The 19,258-nt window shown below is 52.7% G+C and overlaps 2 protein-coding genes across 2 annotated transcripts; one reads left to right on the top strand and one right to left on the bottom strand.

Moving 5' to 3' along the window:
- The first annotated feature begins 6,053 nt into the window (after positions 1 to 6,053).
- LOC135406369 (olfactory receptor 14J1-like) lies at positions 6,054 to 6,789 on the top strand. Its single transcript, XM_064640772.1, has one exon. It carries the CDS (start codon positions 6,054 to 6,056, stop codon positions 6,678 to 6,680), a length of 627 nt encoding a protein of 208 aa, XP_064496842.1. The 3' UTR covers positions 6,681 to 6,789.
- Positions 6,790 to 15,425: 8,636 nt separating this feature from the next.
- Positions 15,426 to 16,394, bottom strand: LOC135406368 (olfactory receptor 14J1-like). Its single transcript, XM_064640771.1, has one exon. The coding sequence runs from the start codon at positions 16,392 to 16,394 to the stop codon at positions 15,426 to 15,428; it is 969 nt and encodes a 322-aa protein (XP_064496841.1).
- Positions 16,395 to 19,258: the final 2,864 nt, after the last annotated feature.

Genomic DNA, 19,258 nt, shown 5'->3' with positions numbered 1-19,258 from the left:
GGGGATGTGATGTCACAGAGGAGGATGTGATCTTACAGACAAGGATGTGATGTCATAGGAGACATTCGATGTCACAGAGGGGGATATGATGTCAAAGAGGAGGATGTGATGTCACAGGGGAAAATGTGATGTCACAGGAGAGCTGAATGAATCATAGAATCATATAATCGTTTGGGTTGGAAAAGACCTCAGAGATCGTCGAGTCCAACCCTTTGTCCAAATCCAGTCCATTTACTAGATCATGGCACTCAGTGCCACGTCCAATCTGTGTTTAAAAATCTCCAGGGATGGTGAATCCACCACCTCTCTGGGCAGCCCATTCCAATGCCTGATTACTCTTTCTGTAAAGAATTTTCTCCTGATATCCAACTTAAACTTCCCCTGGAGGAGCTTAAGCCTGTGCCCCCTTGTCCTATTGCTGAGTGCCTGAGAGAAGAGACCAACCCCCACCTGGCTAGAACTTCCCTTCAGGTAGTTATAGACGGTGATGATGTCACCTCTGAGCCTCCTCTTCTCCAGGCTAAACAACCCCAGCTCCCTCAGCCTCTCCCCATAGGACTTATGCTCCAGTCCCTTCACCAGCCTTGTTGCTCTTCTGTGGACCCGCTCCAGCACCTCAATATCCTTCCTGAACTGAGGGGCCCAGAACTGAACACAATACTCAAGGTGTGGCCTCACCAACGCAGAGTACAGGGGAAGGATCACTTCCCTGCTCCTGCTGGCCACGCTATTTTTGATACAGGACAAGATCCCATTGGCCTTCTTGGCCACCTGGGCACACTGTTGGCTCATGTTGAGCTTCCTGTCAATTAGTACCCCCAGGTCCCTTTCTGCCTGGCTGCTCTCCAGCCACTCTGTGCCCAGCCTGTAGCGCTGCAGGGGGTTGTTGTGGTCAAAGTGCAGGACCCGGCACTTGGCTTTATTGAACTTCATTCCATTGGAGTCAGCCCATCTCTCAAGTCTGTCCAGATCCCTCTGCAGAGCCCTCCTGCCTTCCAGCAGGTCGACACTCCCTCCCACTTTGGTGTCATCAGCAAATTTGCTGATGATGGACTCATCAGCAAATGGAAGTTGGATGGGACAGAGAAGCTGCTCACTGGCCTGTCCATTTGTGAGGAGCAGTCAGTCACTTCCTACTAGAGAAGTCCAGTCCCCTTTCATCCAGGCAGGATCTTCTAACACAGCCCTTCTTGGGGTAGATGTGTGGAGATTCCTGCCTTAGGTGGGGACGCCCTCCAAGGACACTCCTCAAGGTTGAGCAAAAGAAATCTCCCCACGACTGTTGGTCTGGGTGAGTTATCAGATCTCTATGTAATAATAATTTCTTTTGGCTAGTTTTAATATAACTGTTTCAGTAATTGCTTCAATATAGTGCATTATCCTATCTTATAGTGTACTACTACTAGTTTTAGCCTTTATGCTGTGGAGTAAAAAATTCTGCTTTAGATCTTTTGTCTGATCATTTTTAAGAATAAGGGATTAATTTTATAGAAATATTCTCATTTTGCCAATCATTAAAACCAGTTGGAAAAAAGTGGTTCAATCACACTTCTGTAATTCCTTAAATTTAATGTGTTGACAAAATCTGAGGCAAAGATTGGATCCCTTATTACTTGAGGCTCCACAGTGGGACAATGGCTCCTTGATTCCATGAGGTTGCACTGTTTCCCAGTGTTCTTTGGTTCCATAAATCCCTGCAGTGTGACAATGACCCACTGATTCCATCATTTTCCCCAGTGTCACAATGGACCCTTGATTCCATGAGATTCTGCAATGTCCCGTTGGTTCCCTTTGGTTCCAAAAGGTTCTGGGATGTCACACTGGCCCCTTGATTCCCTGATGTTCCACAAAGTCCCGGGGTCCTTTTGATTCCATGAGGTTCCACAGTGTCCCATGTTCCCTTTGGTTCCAGGAGGCCCCAGTGTATTCCAATGGCCCCTGGATTCCAGGAGATTCCACATGTCCTGGGGCTCCCTTGTCTCCCTGACTTTTGGCAGTGTCCAGGGTCCCTTTGTTCCCAGGAGGTTCCTTTGTTTCCATCAGGCCCTGCCACGTCCCAGACTCCCTTTGGTTCCATGAGGTGCTGCAGGGTCACAATGTCCCCTTGATTCCAGGAGGTTCCACCATGTCCCGGGGTTCCTTTGGTTCCATGGGGTTCCACAGTGCCAAAACTCCCTGCTTCTTATCCTTCTAAAAATGTGTGGGCCCATTCTACCCTTGCCTGGGATGGAGCCCCATTGTGTTTGTGCAGGAATGGATCCATGGCCATCCTGCCACTGCCCCAATTGAATGCTGCACAAACGTCACTGCAGGCCCGACCCTGGATGCAGGAACAGTCTGGGAACTCCAGGCCTGCTGACATTCAGCAGAGCCAGTTGGGGTCCCAAAGAGCACAAGTGATTGACTGCAACCCCTGCAGGTCTCTGGCATTGCTGGGGACAAAGGCAGGAACTGCCAGGAGCTCTGCAGAGCCCTGACAGTGCCACTGCAATCCCAAGCTGCATTGCCCGGGGCAACCCTCAGCACAGCCAAGGCCACAACCCTTCCTGAAAGGTGTCCCTTCTGGGCAGGGCCAGGGGGACAAACCCCTCCCTCTGTCCCTGCACATGTTGGGTCCAATTCTCAGCCCCCACTTAGGGACAAAGTCAGGCTACAGTGGGTGTTTAGCTTTGCATTTGCTTCACTCTTTTGTGCTTCCAACACACACATCCCCCAGTCTGGGCAGAGTCTGGCCCCCCAAAGAACACAAGACCTGACTAGTTGTGGCTCCTGCTGCAGGGGCTGGAACTTGATCCACAATCTGTGCCAGGAGCAGAGAGGTCCCTCCCCACAGAAACTTCTTGGCCATGGAGTTCTTAAGAAAAGGGGACAGGCTGTGGGGATCACTTGCAGGGCACAGCCAGGGACGTGTCTTGACCAGCCTCCTGTTTAACAGGACCAGCTTTTTCATTTCTTTTTCTCTCTGTTTTCTCATGCTTGGTCCTCCAGAAAGCACTGTGATCCTACCCTTGCTTTTGTTCTTTCCTAGACATCTCATAAAGAGTCTTGCCCATTCCCCAAATCCCCTTTCTGGCTGCCCATCATGAGTCTCAGAGCCCGAGGCCGAATCCCCCATCCTCAGCTGCAAGGTCACCCTGAGAGGTTCTGCCATTGACCCACTTGCTTAAAGTTTCATACAGATACCTTGGAACTTCCTTGGAATGACTTTTTTACCTTTTGGGCTTAGAAGGGTTTCTCCAAAAACATGGCAATTCATGTCCTCAACATGAAAATTCTTTGGAGAAGGAGTTTGGGACTTTACACTCAAAAGAATCACAGAATGGTTTGGGTTGGAAGGGAGCTAAAAGGTCATCTGGTCCAAGTCCCTGCACATGGACAGTGACATCTTTTACTAATTCAGGTTACTCACAGTCCCTGACCTTGGACAAATACAGGGATGGGACATCGACTTCTCTGGAAACCTCTTCCAGTTCTTGCCACCCTGATTGTTAAATCTTTCCTCCTATTATACAGTGTAAAACTCTTCTCTTTCAGTTCAAAGCCACTGCCCCCTGTTCTGCCACTACAGGCCTTGGTAAAAAGTATCCCTGTGATTTCCTTAGACTATGAGCATGACATTTTCATCTGCAAAAACATCTGTGAGTGCCCAGAGATCTCCCAAGATGGGCTTGAAAGGTCTCAAGCACAGGAACACTAGAGAGGGGCTAAGGAGCTGTGGCCTCACTGGTGTGGAGACTGAGGACAGTACAGGACAGTCCTCAGAGGGCTTGAAGGGAGGATTTAGAGCTGGTGGATCCTTTTGTCAGAGCAGAAAAGAACATGAGAAAGAAAGAATTAATGCCAAGTGCAGTTGGGGAGGTCCAGTGTGGACATGAGGAAAAAGGAATTTCACTCCATGGAAAACGCTGAGCTGGAACATGTCAACCAGGAGGAGTGTGGATGAGGCCAAGGCTTTGTGTGTGCAGGAAGAGCCAGGGAGGATGCAGAGATGTCAGTGCAGGAAGGTGCCAGCCAGGTGGGGCAGCCGGGGGGATGACGACAGCCTGCAGAGAAAGGGGCAGGGCATGGACACCGTAGGACAGCCTGGGCTGGAGAGGAGACAGGGAGGGGGAGAAGCTGAAAGGCCCTGCCACAGCCACCTTCTGCAGGCCTTTGGCCATGGCTGCTGTCTGTGCCCCTGATGCCAGGAGGAGGGGAGTGCCCCTTGCAGCCCTGGGGCCTCATGGCCTCCTTGTCCCTGCTCAGCAGCCTGGCAGGTGCCACCCCATGGGCCTGCCCTTGGCATTGCACATCCCACATCCCAGTGCCCCAGGAAGAGCCCTGAGGAATGAGGCACGGACAGGATCTGCCTTCCCAGGGTTGGGGGTCAGAGCTTGGCCCATTGGATTAATGAAACAAGTCAAGGTTTCTTCAGCATCAGAGCCACCTTCCCCTTGCTTGTCCATCCTTGTCATCACTGTCTGCAGTTTTCTGCTCTAACTGGAACCTGGGGACAAGTTCTCAGTTGTGTCCCTCAGTGAGACTCATTAGCACTACAAGAAACTTCAGTGTTTCAATCTCACTTTGACTTGTTGAAAAGTTGTTTGAACTTCCTCTCAGGGACTGAGTCTCATGTAAACAACCCCAAACCCCCCAGAGGGTCATGAAATGCCTGGGGCTGTTGCTGTGCTGCTGAGCTGGGCCGGGCTCCTGGCACACAGGGAGCTCCTGGCAAGCGGGCAGCACTGCAGAGAGACAGCTCTGCCCAGGAGCAGCTCCTCTGCACAGCCCAGCAGGGCTGAGGGCACTGCCTGCAGCACCCAGGGCAGGGGAGTGAGGCAGAGAGAAGTTAAAGGCTGTCAGACGTAGAAAGATGCTGCGACCTCACTGGGGGAGAATTTTTAACAGACCTTGGCACAGGAAGTCTGTTCATGCAGGGCAATGGGACTGCAGGTTTTGGAGTCATCTGGTAAAACTGGCACTGCCCACCAACTACAGATTCTGCAAGTGCAACTCTGAGAGTATCTGGAGTGTAGAGGAGGAGGGTTTGCTCTGAGTTTCAGCTCCCTTCCAGAATATTTCCAAGACAAAGATTTTTATAAGGTTAAAGAAATTTCCTGAGACTGTGTTTCCAGTTTTCTTACTCTTGAGCAATGGGAAGAATAAATCATTAAGAAAGCATTAATTTTGACAAGTCCCTGAGACATCTGAACTGCGAGTGCTCAGTAGGTCTGTCTGAGTTTCCTAATGTGCTTTCAGCTACTGCTCTGCCTGTGGACAGCACCAGCATCACCTCTGCTAGACCCATCAGGACAGTCTGAGCTGTCCTTTTTGCACCTGCAAACGGAATATGACCCCTACCAGTCCAGCCTGTGGTGCTGGGGAAGGAGCTGAGTCCCCTTAAATCAAATGCCATCATAAGGACCCTTGGCTGTCTCCCTGAGGTTTCCTTCCAAGCTGTGAATTCCGCTCCAAGATGGAAACCTGTCCCTTAACATCTCCTTGTGATGTGAAACCCCTGTATAGAAGCACAGTGATGCTATGACAGTGAAAATGCTGTTGAGTAGCGACCCAGCATTGGAGCTGAAGGAAGATCTCCCAGCAAATCAAAAGGCTGTCTGTGTGTGACATGGGGAGGGTCTGTATGACTTTGTTGAGATAAGTTCACGCTAACTGGCCTCTTATTGTCTTCTTCTTCTGTGTTGGAAACAAATACCCAGAGGCAGAAAATGTCCAACAGCAGCTCCATGGCCCAGTTCCTCCTCCTGGCATTCTCAGACAGGCGGGAGCTGCAGCTCCTGCACTTCTGGCTCTTCCTGGGCATCTCCCTGGCTGCCCTCCTGGCCAACGGCCTCATCCTCAGCGCCGTAGCCTGCGACCACCACCTGCACACCCCCATGGGCTTCTTCCTGCTCAACCTCTCCCTCACAGACCTGGGCTGCATCTGCACCACTGTCCCCAAAGCCATGCACAATTCCCTCTGGGACACCACAACCATCTCCTACATGGGATGTGCTGCACAGGTTTTTCTCCTCATATTCTTTCTTAGAGCAGAGTTTCATCTCCTCACCATCATGTGCTACGACCGCTACGTTGCCATCTGCAAACCCCTGCACTACGGGACCCTCCTGGGCAGCAGAGCTTGTGCCCACATGGCAGCAGCTGCCTGGGCCACTGCGTTTCTCAGTGCTCTGCTGCACACAGCCAATACATTTTCCCTGCCCCTGTGCCAGGGCAATGCCCTGGGTCAGTTCTTCTGTGAACTCCCACACATCCTCAAGCTCTCCTGCTCACACTCAGGATATCTCAGGGAACTTGGGCTTCTTGGGGTTAGTGCTTGTTTTTGTTTTGGTTGTTTCATTTTCATTGTTTTCTCCTATGTGCAGATCTTCAGGGCTGTGCTGAGGATCCCCTCTCAGCAGGGACAGCACAAAGCCTTTTCCACGTGCCTTCCTCACCTGGCCGTGGTCTCCCTGTTTCTCAGCACTGCCATATTTGCCTACCTGAAGCCCCCCTCCATCTCCTCTCCATCCCTGGATCTGGTGGTGTCAGTTCTGTACTCGGTGGTGCCTCCAGCACTGAACCCCCTCATCTACAGCCTGAGGAACCAGGAGCTCAAGGATGCCCTGAGGAAACTGATGGCTGGATTTAGAGGCAATAATAAAGTGTGTCTTTTCTTCTGCATAACATTCCAAATGTAACTCATTGAAATCTAAGCCTTTTTTCTCCTATATGTCCCTTTTATTGTCAATACATTTCCTTACTCTTTTTCTACTTTTATAGTGTTATCCACAAATCAATGGCATTGCTCATAGGATTTTTACATCAATATCTACCATCCTTCTGTAATTCAAAGACTTTCATAAGGCTTGTTCTCTGCACATTTGAGTAGAATAAAGTTCCCTGCCCCGACCTGAGTGTCCAAGATGCTTCCTCAGCCCTTCTCTGGAGCTGCAGGGGCAGTGCCTGTGAACAGAGCTGGAGGGAAGAGATTCCCAGCATAGCCAGGGACAAGGGCACTTGCTCCTTCCAAATCTGCTCTTTCCAACTCCACACTGTCCTTCCCAGCCCTGCTGTGGGTGCAAGACCTGAGTGCTCTGGCAGCTTGGGCACAGTCCTGCTGCGTGTCCGTGCTGGGATCACAGGCAGGGACAGGCCCTGGCACTGCTGGCACAGAGCTGGGCTCCACACCAGCAGCTCCATCAGCCAAGGGCATCTCCTGAGGGCAGGGCAGGAAGGCTTCAGGCTCTTCCTCCACAGTCCCTGTCAGTAATGTGCCCAAGGAATGCCCTGGCAAAGCAAATGCCAGTGCCCAGCTGAGAGTGGGAGTGTGCAGGGTGGGGGCACACAGCAGTGTCCTGGCACAGCCAGAGCTCCTGGCACAGCCCTGAGGGAGCAGCAGAGCAGGGGCTGGGCTGTGACTTTGTTCCAGGGACAGCCTGGGAAGGTGCCCCAGGGCCACTGTCACAGAGCAGCCCCTGCCACCCCCATTCCCAGCCCTGACCTCTCACCCCACCTGCAAGAGGTTGGTTGTCCCTCCTTGGAGGGACATCAAGGGACCAAGTCAGAAGTCCACGTTTGCTTTATACTGAGGACACTTCAGTGTGTCTGCTCTGTCCCTGCCCTGCCTTCTGGCCTGTACCTTTCCCTGCCCAGCAGGAAAGCAGCCTGGCTGGGCAGCATTGTCCCTGGGCAGGCAGGAAGGGCTCTGCAGGCAGGAGCAGCACTGCCCTCCAGCAGAGGCACTTCTGCCCTTTCCCAAAGCACAGAGCACAGCTGGGCACTGGGATGCAGCCAGAGGCACCCACAGCTCCATGGGTCACCCTCTGAGCTGCCTGCACAGCTTCAGTGAGCACCAGACAGAGAAAAATGCTCTCACTCACAGGAGTCCAAGCAGGGGAGACAGGACACGAAGACCTAAATATTTCAATAGAAAATTGAAAATCAGACCTCATCAGTGGAATCTCCCCTCATGGGATTGGGGTATGTCCCCAGACTTCAGAAAAATTTTTTTCCTCCTCTCTCTCATGACCTGCTCCATGATTGTGGATGGGATCAGCCTCATCATGGGGCTGCTGGAGAAAAACTTGGAAACCTGCTACGGTTCCACCACCCTGAGTGACCCCTGACTGGGGACAGCACAGTCTCTGCTCCCAGAGAAATGGTCACTGCCATTTCCTGCACCTTTGGCAGATACAGAGTGTTTCCTGCTGTGGCCTCATCCCATGACCAGCACTGGGCTGTTTGCCAGCCCTGCTCTCTGCAAGACCCATGCACTGGAAGGTTTGTCTCCAGCAGAGCTGCACCCTGGCTCAGGGCATTTCTCTCATCTACAGTCACAATTTCCTGATTCTCCCAGACATTGTTTGTGACCCTGATGAACTGGGTCACTTCTTCTGTGACCTTGCTCCAGGGCTGGGACTCTCCTGCAGTGTCCCCATGACACTCCTGCTCTCTGCTTTCCAGGTTCCATTTTCAGATCCAGTCTTCCCCTCCTGTTCCCAGGGACATCCTGGGAGTGCTTCAGAGCTGCCATCCTGGGGCAGCTCCTGCCCAGCGTGGGCAGGCACAAGGTCTCTCCAGCTGCTCCTCTCCCCTCCCCAGTGCCACTGTTTTCTGCAGCCTCCTCATCCTTGCCCAGCACAGCCCTCCTGGCACAGTTGGACACAGCCCTTGTTCTCCCCCCTCCTCAGGCACCTGCCCAACCCCCTCAGCTCCAGCCTGATGGCCACAAACCTTCAGGGCAGGGAGGCACCTGGGAAAATGTTCATGGACTGCAGGGAGATACCACTGGAGTGGTGGGTCTGTAGGAGAAATCACTGCTGCCTCCCTTCTGAATCACCCTCAGGACCTGGACAAGCCTGGATTTTGTTTTGTTTCCATGAGGCCCTGCAGTGTCAAAATGGCCCCTTGATTCCATGAGGCTGCACAGTGTCCCCAGGTTCCTTTGGCTCCAGAATGCCCTGTAGTGTCATGGTGGTCCCTTCAGTCCATGAGGTGTCCTCAGTGTCACAATGACCCCTTGATCCCATGAAGTTGCACACTGTCCATAGGTTCCATTTTTCCACAAGTTTCCCCAATGTCACAATGGCCCCTTGATTCCATAGGGTTTCCCAGTGTCCCAAGGTCCATTTGGCTCCAAAAAGGCCCTGTAGTGCTACAGTGGCCCCTTGATTTTATGAGGTTCCCCTGTGTCCCAGAGTTTCTTTGTTTCCATGAGGCTCCACAGTGACTCAATGGCCCCCTGGTTCCATGAGGTTCCAAAAGGTTTCAGGGTTCCTTTTGTTCCATGAGGCCCCAAATGTTAAATGGTCCCCTGGTTCCACAAGATTTCACAGTGTCCCTGTGTTCCTTGGTTTCCATGAGGCCCTGCAGTGCCACAATGGCCCCTTGATTCCAGGAGGTTGCCCAGTGTCATCACAGAGCTGAGCCCACCCAGATGAAAGTTTGGGGGAGATTAGGAGGAACTGAGACAAAAAGGAAGAAAAGAGGGGATTGACCAACAGAGAGGAAAAATTTTGATGAGGTAAAACCAGGTTCAGGGAATGCTGAGGGTGCAGAAACACTGACTGTGCAAACACTCCTGATGGACCTTTATGCACTTTGTAACCTCAAGCCCCAACACCACCCAAAAGTGCTGCCCCTCTCATTGAAAGGAATCCACTGCTCTAATTCCAAGCCAGAAAAAGCCCAAACCCAGAACTCCAGACTCTTTACTGTCCTCTGGTGCCCACCCCAATCCCAAATCTGTATTACCAGTATGAAAAACCAAACTTTAATCCTAACCCAGCCCAAAAAGCTCTTGCCCTAATCATGAACCAGACACTGCCAGCAGAGCAACAAACCTCCCAAAGTTCTGCCTAATCCCCACCCTGAGCTCTAAACCCCAAGCCCTGACCATTAAGCACCCCCAGAGCCCTTGGGAGCAGGGCAAGGACCTGCAGGGCTCAGAGCAGGCCCAGGGGGTTGGCAGAGGAATGGGAGGTGACCTGGATCTGCTCAGCTCTGCAGTGACCCCCAGGAGAAGGGCCTGGGCTCTGGCAGGGATGTCCTGTGGCACAGGGGCTCAGGATCCAAGGTAAGAAGGCCAAGGGCACATGGCAACAGCCAGAGCTGGTGCAGAGCCATCAGGGAGGGTCTAGAAATGCTGCTGGGAGGGGGTGGGAAAGCAGGAGGGGTGTGTGCAGCCTGCAAGGCCAGAGCAGCAGCAGGGCCAGGGCAGGACAGCCTGCAGGAGAGATGGCCAAGGGCTCTGGCAGGGCTGCAAGGCCCAAAGGCACCCAGGCCTTTGTCCCCTTGCCTCTGGCAGCTGCCTCTGCCACTCAGGCCACCACAAGCCACTTTCCTGGCAGGTTCTGCCCTTGGGTTCTGCCTCGCCCCTCCCTCAGCAGCCTGGCAGGGGTTGCCCAGTTTTGGGCCTTTGTTGTTCCTCCCCCTCCCATCCCAGTGCCCCCCAAAGAGCCCTGAGCCAGCCGGGAGGGACAGGATCTGCTGGGCCAGGGCCTGGGGCTCAGGCCTTGGCCTTTGTGCTCCACAAAACCAAGGCAGGCTTTGCTCAGCATTGCAGGGGCCTGCCCAGAGCCTTGGTCTGCCTGCACTCCTGGCCTCCAAGGAGCTGCTCCAAGGAGTCCCTGGGGAGGTTTTGGCAGTGCCTGCCCTCAGTGGGGCCCAGCAATGCTTCAAGGCACTTGCAGTTTGGCTTCTGACTTCTTCAGCAGCTTCTTCAATCTTCTCTCAGTACCTCAGCATCATGGGCTGGGCTGCAAACACACCGTGGGGCTCATTAAAATGCAGAAATCCCTCAGGATCTCTTTGTCTTCCTTTAATTGTCTTCAAGGCAATTTCAAAACAAGTCTTTCAAGTTTGTACTTTTTTTTTTTTTTAATTCAATTATGGCTATTTTTTAGTTCAGAGGAGAGGTGATAGAGGTGTTCTCCAAGTGATCTTGATGCTGAGTGTCTCCTCAGGAGATCCACACTGACCCTGGATGATCAACCTTGCTCCTCACCCCCCAGCCTCACCAGTTCTGACATGGCCCACCTTGGACTGACAGCTGATGCAGCTCCAAACACACTGTGGGACCCATTAAAACACTGAAAAACAAATTATTTCCTTTCCGTTAATTGTCTTCATGTCTTCAAGATGTCAACAACTAAATAGAGTTGTTTTGTATTTAGCTAAGGAGGAAGATTTTAAAGTGGACGTCACAAAAAATATATATTTTTTGATGAAAGACAATGATTTACACAGAGCCTTGGGATGCAAGAGGGTCAGGGCACGAAGGATATGGATCCAAAGACAAGGGAGCAGAAGACATTAGTAGCCCTTAATCATTGACCAATTGAACAATTATCAGGTGATTCAATAGCATTTGCTACAATTTTAACAGTGACTGAATTAGAGATTCACAACAACAGCATTCCCACCACAGTCAATTCACACCCACACCCAGGCAGAGATGTGTGCACACATCAAGAGCTGGCTGTGGAAAGGTCCCTCTCCCAAATTCTCCTGTTGTCAGGGAAACACTCCCCCAAATCCCTTTGTGTTTCCCACCAGACAAGGGTCCCAGCTGGAGGAGTGTTTGTGGAGGGGGATCAGAATTGTCCTGGGCATCAGGGCCGGTCTTTGGAGTGTTGCAAACTGGAGGGTTCCCGAGCTGGGAGAGGCTGCCAGAGGTGTCCCACTGAGAGGGAGGTGCTGGGGAGCTGCCAGGGCCTCCCTCAGCCCCGCTGGGTGTGGGCTCCCAAGGGGACTGGCTTTAGTTATCTGCTGAATTTCCATCCTGGTGTCAGGAATGACTGGAGTTTCCAAACTATTTGGGAATGGTATCCAAACTGCTCCATTTGTGTTACAATTCAGGCCGGGAATGTTCCAAGGCTTTCATGGGATGACTGATTATCCTGTGTTCCCAAACTGTTACACTCGGGTTGTTCCCACCTGTATCATCCAGGAGGACCTGGTCCAGTCCAGGGACACTTCCCCACAGCCCCGGTCCAGTCTGGACTATAAGACCCAGGTTTGAGCTACAAGCTCACGCAAGGGTTTTTACTTTGAAAAATATAAAAGGCACCAAAAATTTCTGCCCTCCAGATATTTGAAAAAGGCCTTCAGTTCTTTTAGTCCTTTGAAAGAGACCACAACGGAGAGGACACTGCACACCTCTCAGGTGGTGAAATAACACATTTTTACAAGGAAACTTCAGAAAATAAGGGAGCTTGGTAAAAGTTTAAAGGGCAACATTCAACCGGATTAGAGCATTCCCCAAAGCACTGACTGATCACAGGCCAACCCATCCCAGTCAGCTGGATGGTTTATTGACAATGTGTCCCGAGGGGCAGCACCTCCAATGCCACAGAAACCCCTCCCCCTGGGTTAGGAAACCTTTGGAATTCACGAGGTGTTCCAGTGGAGCATGAAAATGAACAGCAGCCTTCCTAAAGCCCAGACCCCAGCAGAACAAAGCCAGGCCCATCAGTGGCAGAGCACAGGTCCCCCATCCCTGTGTCCCTGTGGCCGCTGAGGCGGCAGCGCAGGCCCGAGGCGGTGCCGGGTCCCGGTGCAGCCGGGGCAGAGCGGCGGCTGCGCGAGCGGCAACCCCGGCGGTGAGTGCGGCAGCCCCGTGGGAGCGGCGGCTCCGGGCACAGACGCCGGCGGCAGCCGCTGTGGCGGCGGAGCAGCGACTCCGAGGCGCTGCAGGAGCGCCGGCTCCGCTCGCAGGCGCCGGCAGTGTTGGGAAGCCGGTCCCGGGCGGCTGCGGGGCAGCGCAGGCCAAAAGCGGCAGCGGCGGCAGCCTCGTGGCAGCGGCGGCTCCGGGCAGACACGGCCCCGCTCCAGCGCTGCCGCCTCAGCGGCGCTCAGGGGACGGCGCGGCGGCTCCGGGGGCAGGGCCGGGGACTCCCTCTCGGGGCAGCCCCGGGCACCAAAGAGGACCAGGGCCCGCCGTGTTCTCAGCTCGCTTCTCTGCAGTTCTCACGGCATCGGAGCACAGCAGGGGATGGGGAAATTGAGCTCAGCCGCAACAGGAGCTCCTGGAACCGAGTGGCCATTGGGGCACTGCAGGGCCTCCTGGAATCAAGGTGGGACACTGGGGAGCCTCTTGGAGCCAAGGGAACCCTGGGATGTTTTGGAACATGGTGGAGTCAAGGAGCCATTGTGACACTGCAGGGCCTCATGGAACCAAAGGATCCAAGAGACACTCTGGAACCTCAAGGAATCCTTGTGCCACTGTGACACTGCAGGGCCCCATGGAACTAAAGGAACCCTGAGAGTTTTTGCAACCTCATGGAATTGTGATAAACTGAGAAAATAATTCGAGCTTATTAAGAGGAAACAGTGTAAGGTCAATATGACCTGGAGAGAAAAGAAAAACAAGTCGTAAAACTTAATTGGGCCCCTATAAAGAGATAAAACAAGTTACCTCCCTTTTACCTTGTGTAGGATTTATAGTGAGACAATTTTGTTTAGTTAGATAGATAATAGCACCTTTCTTAAAATTTATAACTTTGTATAGATAGCAAGCAAACATCTGCTGAATGTCTGATTTGACAATATATTATGGATGCTTATAGATAACATTCTTGTTAAGAAAAACATCTGTTGAATGTCTGACTTAACAATGTGTAATGTTTATGCTTATGTATAATGAATATTCATGAAGTAGCTGTAAATAAATGTAGAACAACTGTCTTCTTTGGGTGTGACAGGCGTTGGGAGTTGTTGGACCCCTTCCCTGATCACCCAGCGCTGAATTTGCTTTTATCATATAATAAAATTCTGATTGGAAATTGCCCGATTGGGTTTCTATTTCTCACAGAATCAAGGGGCCATTTCTGGCAGGATGCTCTGCTCTAAGAATACCTAAACAATGGTCAGAGAATGCAAACAATTCAAGCTCTCTGTGGTGAGTTACTGCTGGTGTCAAGGTGCTGTTTTTAATGTTGAATTATGCTAAACCCAAAATGCTTCATGGAACTTCAAACTCATATCCTGCTTTTTGAAGCAGGATTTGACAGAGAAGCTGCTCCCTGGCCCGCAAATAGTTCCAGCAGTCAAACCCTTGATAACTATAAAAGCCCCGTCCAACTTTCCTGTGGCAGATTCTTCCCCAGACTTCCTTGAAGTGTGTGGAGCTTCTGCCATGAAGCAGGGACAGCTCTTCATGGTCACTGCCCAGGGGTTAAGTGAAAGAGAGAGAACTACCCCCTGTCGTTGTGGGGTGAGTTACCTCAATCTCTGCTTCAGGATTGTTTCTTTTTGCTGGCTCTGATCCAATTCCTTTAATAGAATGACTTTGATAGACTGCACTGTCCTATCTTACACTATACTACTAGGAGGTTTTGGCTTTTATATTGTGCAGGAAATAATTCTGTTTAATGTCTTTCGTTTGTTCTCTTGTCTGATCAATTGTCTGTTCATTTATCATAATAAATAATTCATTTCATAGAAATATTTCTGATTTACCATTACTAAAACCTACAGGACAAATTTAGAAAGCAAGGGGGTCCTTTCTGCACCTCGTAGCTCAACGAGACGGCTTCTGCCATCAACTTTGTCTAAGCCTTCCACCCCCCCAGCCCCAAGCCATGACACAGGGGCATGTCTTGTCCATGCAGTGCAAACATGGACTCCTGAGCTGGTCATTTGCTGTCCCTCCTTGGAGGGAAGAACAAGCCCAATGGCCTGGGGTGAGAGGCCAGTGCTGGGAGCGGCGCTGGCTGTGCCAGGGCACTGCTGGGTGCCCCCACCCTGAGCACTGCCACCCTTGTGCTGGTCACTGCTGTTTTCCTCTGCAGGGCGTTGTGTTGGGCACATCCTGGAGAGCAAAGTGGAAAGCAGATGGAAGCTTTGAGGCCCTGCCCTGGGGAGATGCCCCTGCAGGATGGCAGTGCTGCTGCAGAGGTCAGCTCTGTGCCAGCAGTGCCCGTGGCTGTCCCTGCCTGCAGTCCCTGGACAGTCCTGCAGCAGGACTGGCACCGACTGCCAGAGCACTGAGGCCTCCAACAGCACAGGGCTCTGCAGGACAGTGTGGAAGGGAAGGGAGAGGAGGCCATGGAGGAGAAGGGCTGCTGCTCCCTGGCAGTGCTGCTCTGCTGGGACTCTTTTCTGGCCCAGCTCTGCACAGAGGCCCCGACCCTGCAGCTGCAGAGAAGTCAGAGAGGAAAGATGTCAGGCAAACAAGTCAATGCAGAGTTCTTTATTTGGTTTAAGCACACAGTGAGTACAATTTGTACAGCCTCTGGGCCAGGCTAGAAAGGAAAACACTGAATTGAAAATGGTGATTTTATCGATAAAAATATATATGTATATTTATATATATATCTTTATATATATAAAAAAGGATATTTTGGTGTTAAAAAAATCTTACAAAAATAACACCCCTCCCAGGAGCAAAAAATAGAGAAAATATGGTGGACCTGTAATGAAGTCCATACCAGGATTGGCCTTTAATGATGTTCATAACATGCAGAAGAAGGAGAGTTTATTGCTTCTGAAAAACACCCAGTTATGAGTTTCCTGAGGGCATCCTTGATTTCCTGGTTCCTCAGGCTGTAGATGAGGGGGTTCAGTGTTGGAGGAACCACCAAGTACAGAACTGACAGGGCCAGATCCAGGGATGGGGAAGAGATGGAGGGGGGCTTCAGGTAGGCAAATGTGGCAGTGCTGAGGAACAGGGAGACCACGGCCAGGTGAGGGAGGCACGTGGAAAAGGCTTTGTGCCGTCCCTGCTGAGAGGGGATCCTCAGCACAGCCCTGAAGATCTGCACATAGGAGAAAACAATGAAAACAAAACAAACAAATGCTAAACAGCAACTAACCACAATAAGCCAAATTTCCCTGATGCTGGAGTGTGAGCAGGAGAGCTTGAGGACGTGTGGGATTTCACAGAAGAACTGGCCCAGGGCATTGCCCTGGCACAGGGGCAGGGAAAATGTATTGGCTGTGTGCAGCAGAGCATTGAGAAAGCCAGTGGCCCAGGCAGCTGCTGCCATGTGGGCACAAGCTCTGCTGCCCAGGAGGGTCCCGTAGTGCAGGGGTTTGCAGATGGCAACGTAGCGGTCGTAGCACATGATGGTGAGGAGGGAAAACTCTGCTGTGATGAAGAAGAAAAAGAAATAGACCTGTGCAGCACATCCCATGTAGGAGATGGTTTTGGTGTTATGGAGGGAGTTGTGCATGGCTTTGGGGACAGTGGTGCAGATGCAGCCCAGGTCTGTGAGGGAGAGGTTGAGCAGGAAGAAGCCCATGGGGGTGTGCAGGTGGTGGTCGCAGGCTACGGCGCTGAGGATGAGGCCGTTGGCCAGGAGGGCAGCCAGGGAGATGCCCAGGAAGAGCCAGAAGTGCAGGAGCTGCAGCTCCCGCCTGTCTGCCAATGCCAGGAGGAGGAACTGGGTGAGGGAGCTGCTGTTGGGCATTTGTTGACTCTGGATGTGGGGCTCTATTCAAGTAGGAAATAACAGTGACAAGTTAGGGCAGGACATTTTGAGAAAAGCCAAAGCCACTTTCCAACACCCCTCTCACTGCTCCATTGGTTTTCCTTTTCTAGAAATCTCTCCCTCAGCTCCATGGCTGGAGCCCTGCTTGGGGCTCACCACATCTTCCATGAGGAGCAGACCCTCTGCCCACTGGCTGTGAGGGCTCGGATCTGCTCTGCACCAGTGGGGTCATGGGCATGGTGAGCACAGGGGCCCATCCTGGTGTTCATCTGTGTCAGATGAAACTGCTCCCACTGCAAAAGGGCTTGTCAGCATCTGCACTCCCAATTTCTGAGAAAAACCAGGACAGCAGAAGGCAGTGTCACAGTTTTGGTGTGTTTGTTTGTTTGCTTTTTTTTTTTAGACTCCCCTCATCTTTCCTGAGGATTGTTCCTGGATGTCAGAACACCTCAGCACTTCTGATGCACTCAGGGAGAACAGAGCAGGTCCTGCCAGGCAGGAGGATTGTCTGGGGCTTAGTGCAGAGGGAGGGGAGCTGGTCTGTCCCTCTCTCTTGTTCCCAACTGCCCTGGCTTTGCTCCTTCCTGAGATGGAGATTGATCACACTCCTAGTTTGGTCTGAAAAGCCACCAGACACTGTTGAGAACAGAGGGATCCATCCCACACTACTCAAGGTCTCAGCCTGTCTCAAGGGCTCAGCACCACACTTGGAGCCAAGGACATCCGTGGCTCATCTCCCCAACCCAACAGCATCTCCTGGCATGGGCACAGCATCTCTGCCCCTCTCCACTGGGGCTTTCAGAGAACACAGCTGTGCTGGGAGGATGATTTGCATTCTCCAGGGCAGCTCCCAGCTTGGAAGGACACCTCAGAAAAGAGCCAAGTGTCCTAATGACAGGGTCTGATTGAGGGAAAAAGAGCTCCTTACCCAGGCTCACAGACTTCACTGCCCACAGCCCACGGGGCAGAGGACAACTGGAATGTCTCATTCTCAGGGACACACCTGCCATAGGGGAATCCCAGGACCAGTGTTGGACTGTGTAGCTTGAACTCCCCTGCCCAGTGAACCTGACTGAGAGAAGGAGGGAACAACCTCAGGACCACGGGCAAGCTGAGAACCAAGGAAATGCACAGGGAGGGTCCAGCTGGGAGAGGCCAGGGCAGAGCCCACTGGGCACTCAGGGCAGCATCACCCTAGGCCAGTTGTGCCACCTCCCAGACACCAGCAGTGCCAGGAAGTTGTTCTCAGCCCTGGGCAGCTCCTCACAGTTCCCTGTGGAACTCAAACCACCAGGCATGTGGCTTGAGAGCTTAAGAGAAATCCCTCCTTGGACCTTCCCCTTGAAGTATCCACTGGAAAATATCCTGGGGTGCTCTGGTTCTGTGAGCAACCCTGACCCATGAAACTCTCACTGGATAGCAGAAGAAACCTGCCCTGCCCTGCCAGGCTTTGCTCTTTCCACCCCCAGCCTCTGCCCAGCCCTGAGGGAGCTCCCCAGCCCGGCTGAGAGCTGCCCCTGGCAGTGGCAGAGCTCCTGCCCCGGCACAGCCCTGGGCTGCAGGACCCTGCTCTGCAGGACAGCTTGGGACAGCCTGGGTGGCACAGCCCAGCTTCACAACCCTGCAGCCATCCCTGGGAGAAGGGAACCCTGCTGGGATGTGCCCGGGATGGTGCTGCAGCGAGTGGGATGTGCCAGTGTTAGGAGATCTTTGCACCAACAGCAGACACGTTGCCCTTCATGCTGACTTACCCTGAAGAAGCCTGGAAAGATTCCTCTTCCAGTGGATCTTCCTCTCAACTTCCCTCCCAGCCCAGTCTCTGTGTGACCGCTCTCTGCCTTGCTTTTCTTCCCTGGGTGCTGCAGGCAGTGCCCTCAGCCCTTCTGGGCTGTGCAGAGGAGCTGCTCACCAGCAGAGCTGTCTCTTTGAAGCTCTTCTTGCTTGCCAGGAGCTCCTTGTGTGCCAGGAGCCCGGCCCAGCTCAGCAGCACAGCAACAGCCCCAGGCATTTCATGGTCCTCGGGGGGTTTGATGTTGTTCACATGAGACTCAGTCCCTGAGAGGAAGTTCAAACAACTTTTCAACAAGTCAAAGTGAGATTGAAACACTAAAGTTTCTTGTAGTGCTAATGAGTCTCACTGAGGGACACAACTGAGAACGTGTCCCCAGGTTCCAGTTACAGCAGAAAACTGCAGACAGTGATGCCAAGGATGGACAAGCAAGGGAAAGGTGGCTCTGATGCTGAAGAAACCTTGACTTATTTCATTAATCCAAAGAGCCAAGCTCTGACTCCCAATCCCTGGGAAGGCAGATCCTGTCCCTGCCTCATTCCTCAGGGCTCTTCCTGGGGCACTGGGATATGGGATGTGCAATGCCAAGGGCAGGCCCATGGGGTGGCACCTGCCAGGCTGCTGAGCAGGGACAAGGAGGCCATGAGGCCCCAGGGCTGCAAGGGGCACTCCCCTCCTCCTGGCCTCAGGGGCACAGACAGCAGCCCTGGCCAAAGGCCTGCAGAAGGTGGCTCTGGCAGGGCCTTTCAGCTTCTCCCCCTCCCTGTCTCCTCTCCAGCCCAGGCTGTCCTACGGTGTCCATGCCCTGCCCCTTTCCCTGCAGGCTGTCGTCATCCCCCCGGCTGCCCCACCTGGCTGGCACCTTCCTGCACTGACATCTCTGCGTCCTCCCTGGCTCTTCCTGCACACACAAAGCCTTGGGCTCCTCCAGACTCCTTTGTGACATATTGCACCACAACCTTGGCCTTGGAGGGAAATTTCTGACTTCTTGTCACCAGTCCAGGCCACCCCAGTTGCCCTTGGTGGCACTAGTTCTTTCTTGGGCTGTTTTCTG

Source organism: Pseudopipra pipra, chromosome W (genome assembly GCF_036250125.1).
Source record: "Pseudopipra pipra isolate bDixPip1 chromosome W, bDixPip1.hap1, whole genome shotgun sequence".
NCBI classification, from domain to species: Eukaryota; Metazoa; Chordata; class Aves; order Passeriformes; family Pipridae; genus Pseudopipra; species Pseudopipra pipra.
This window is presented reverse-complemented; position numbering and strand designations above follow the sequence as displayed.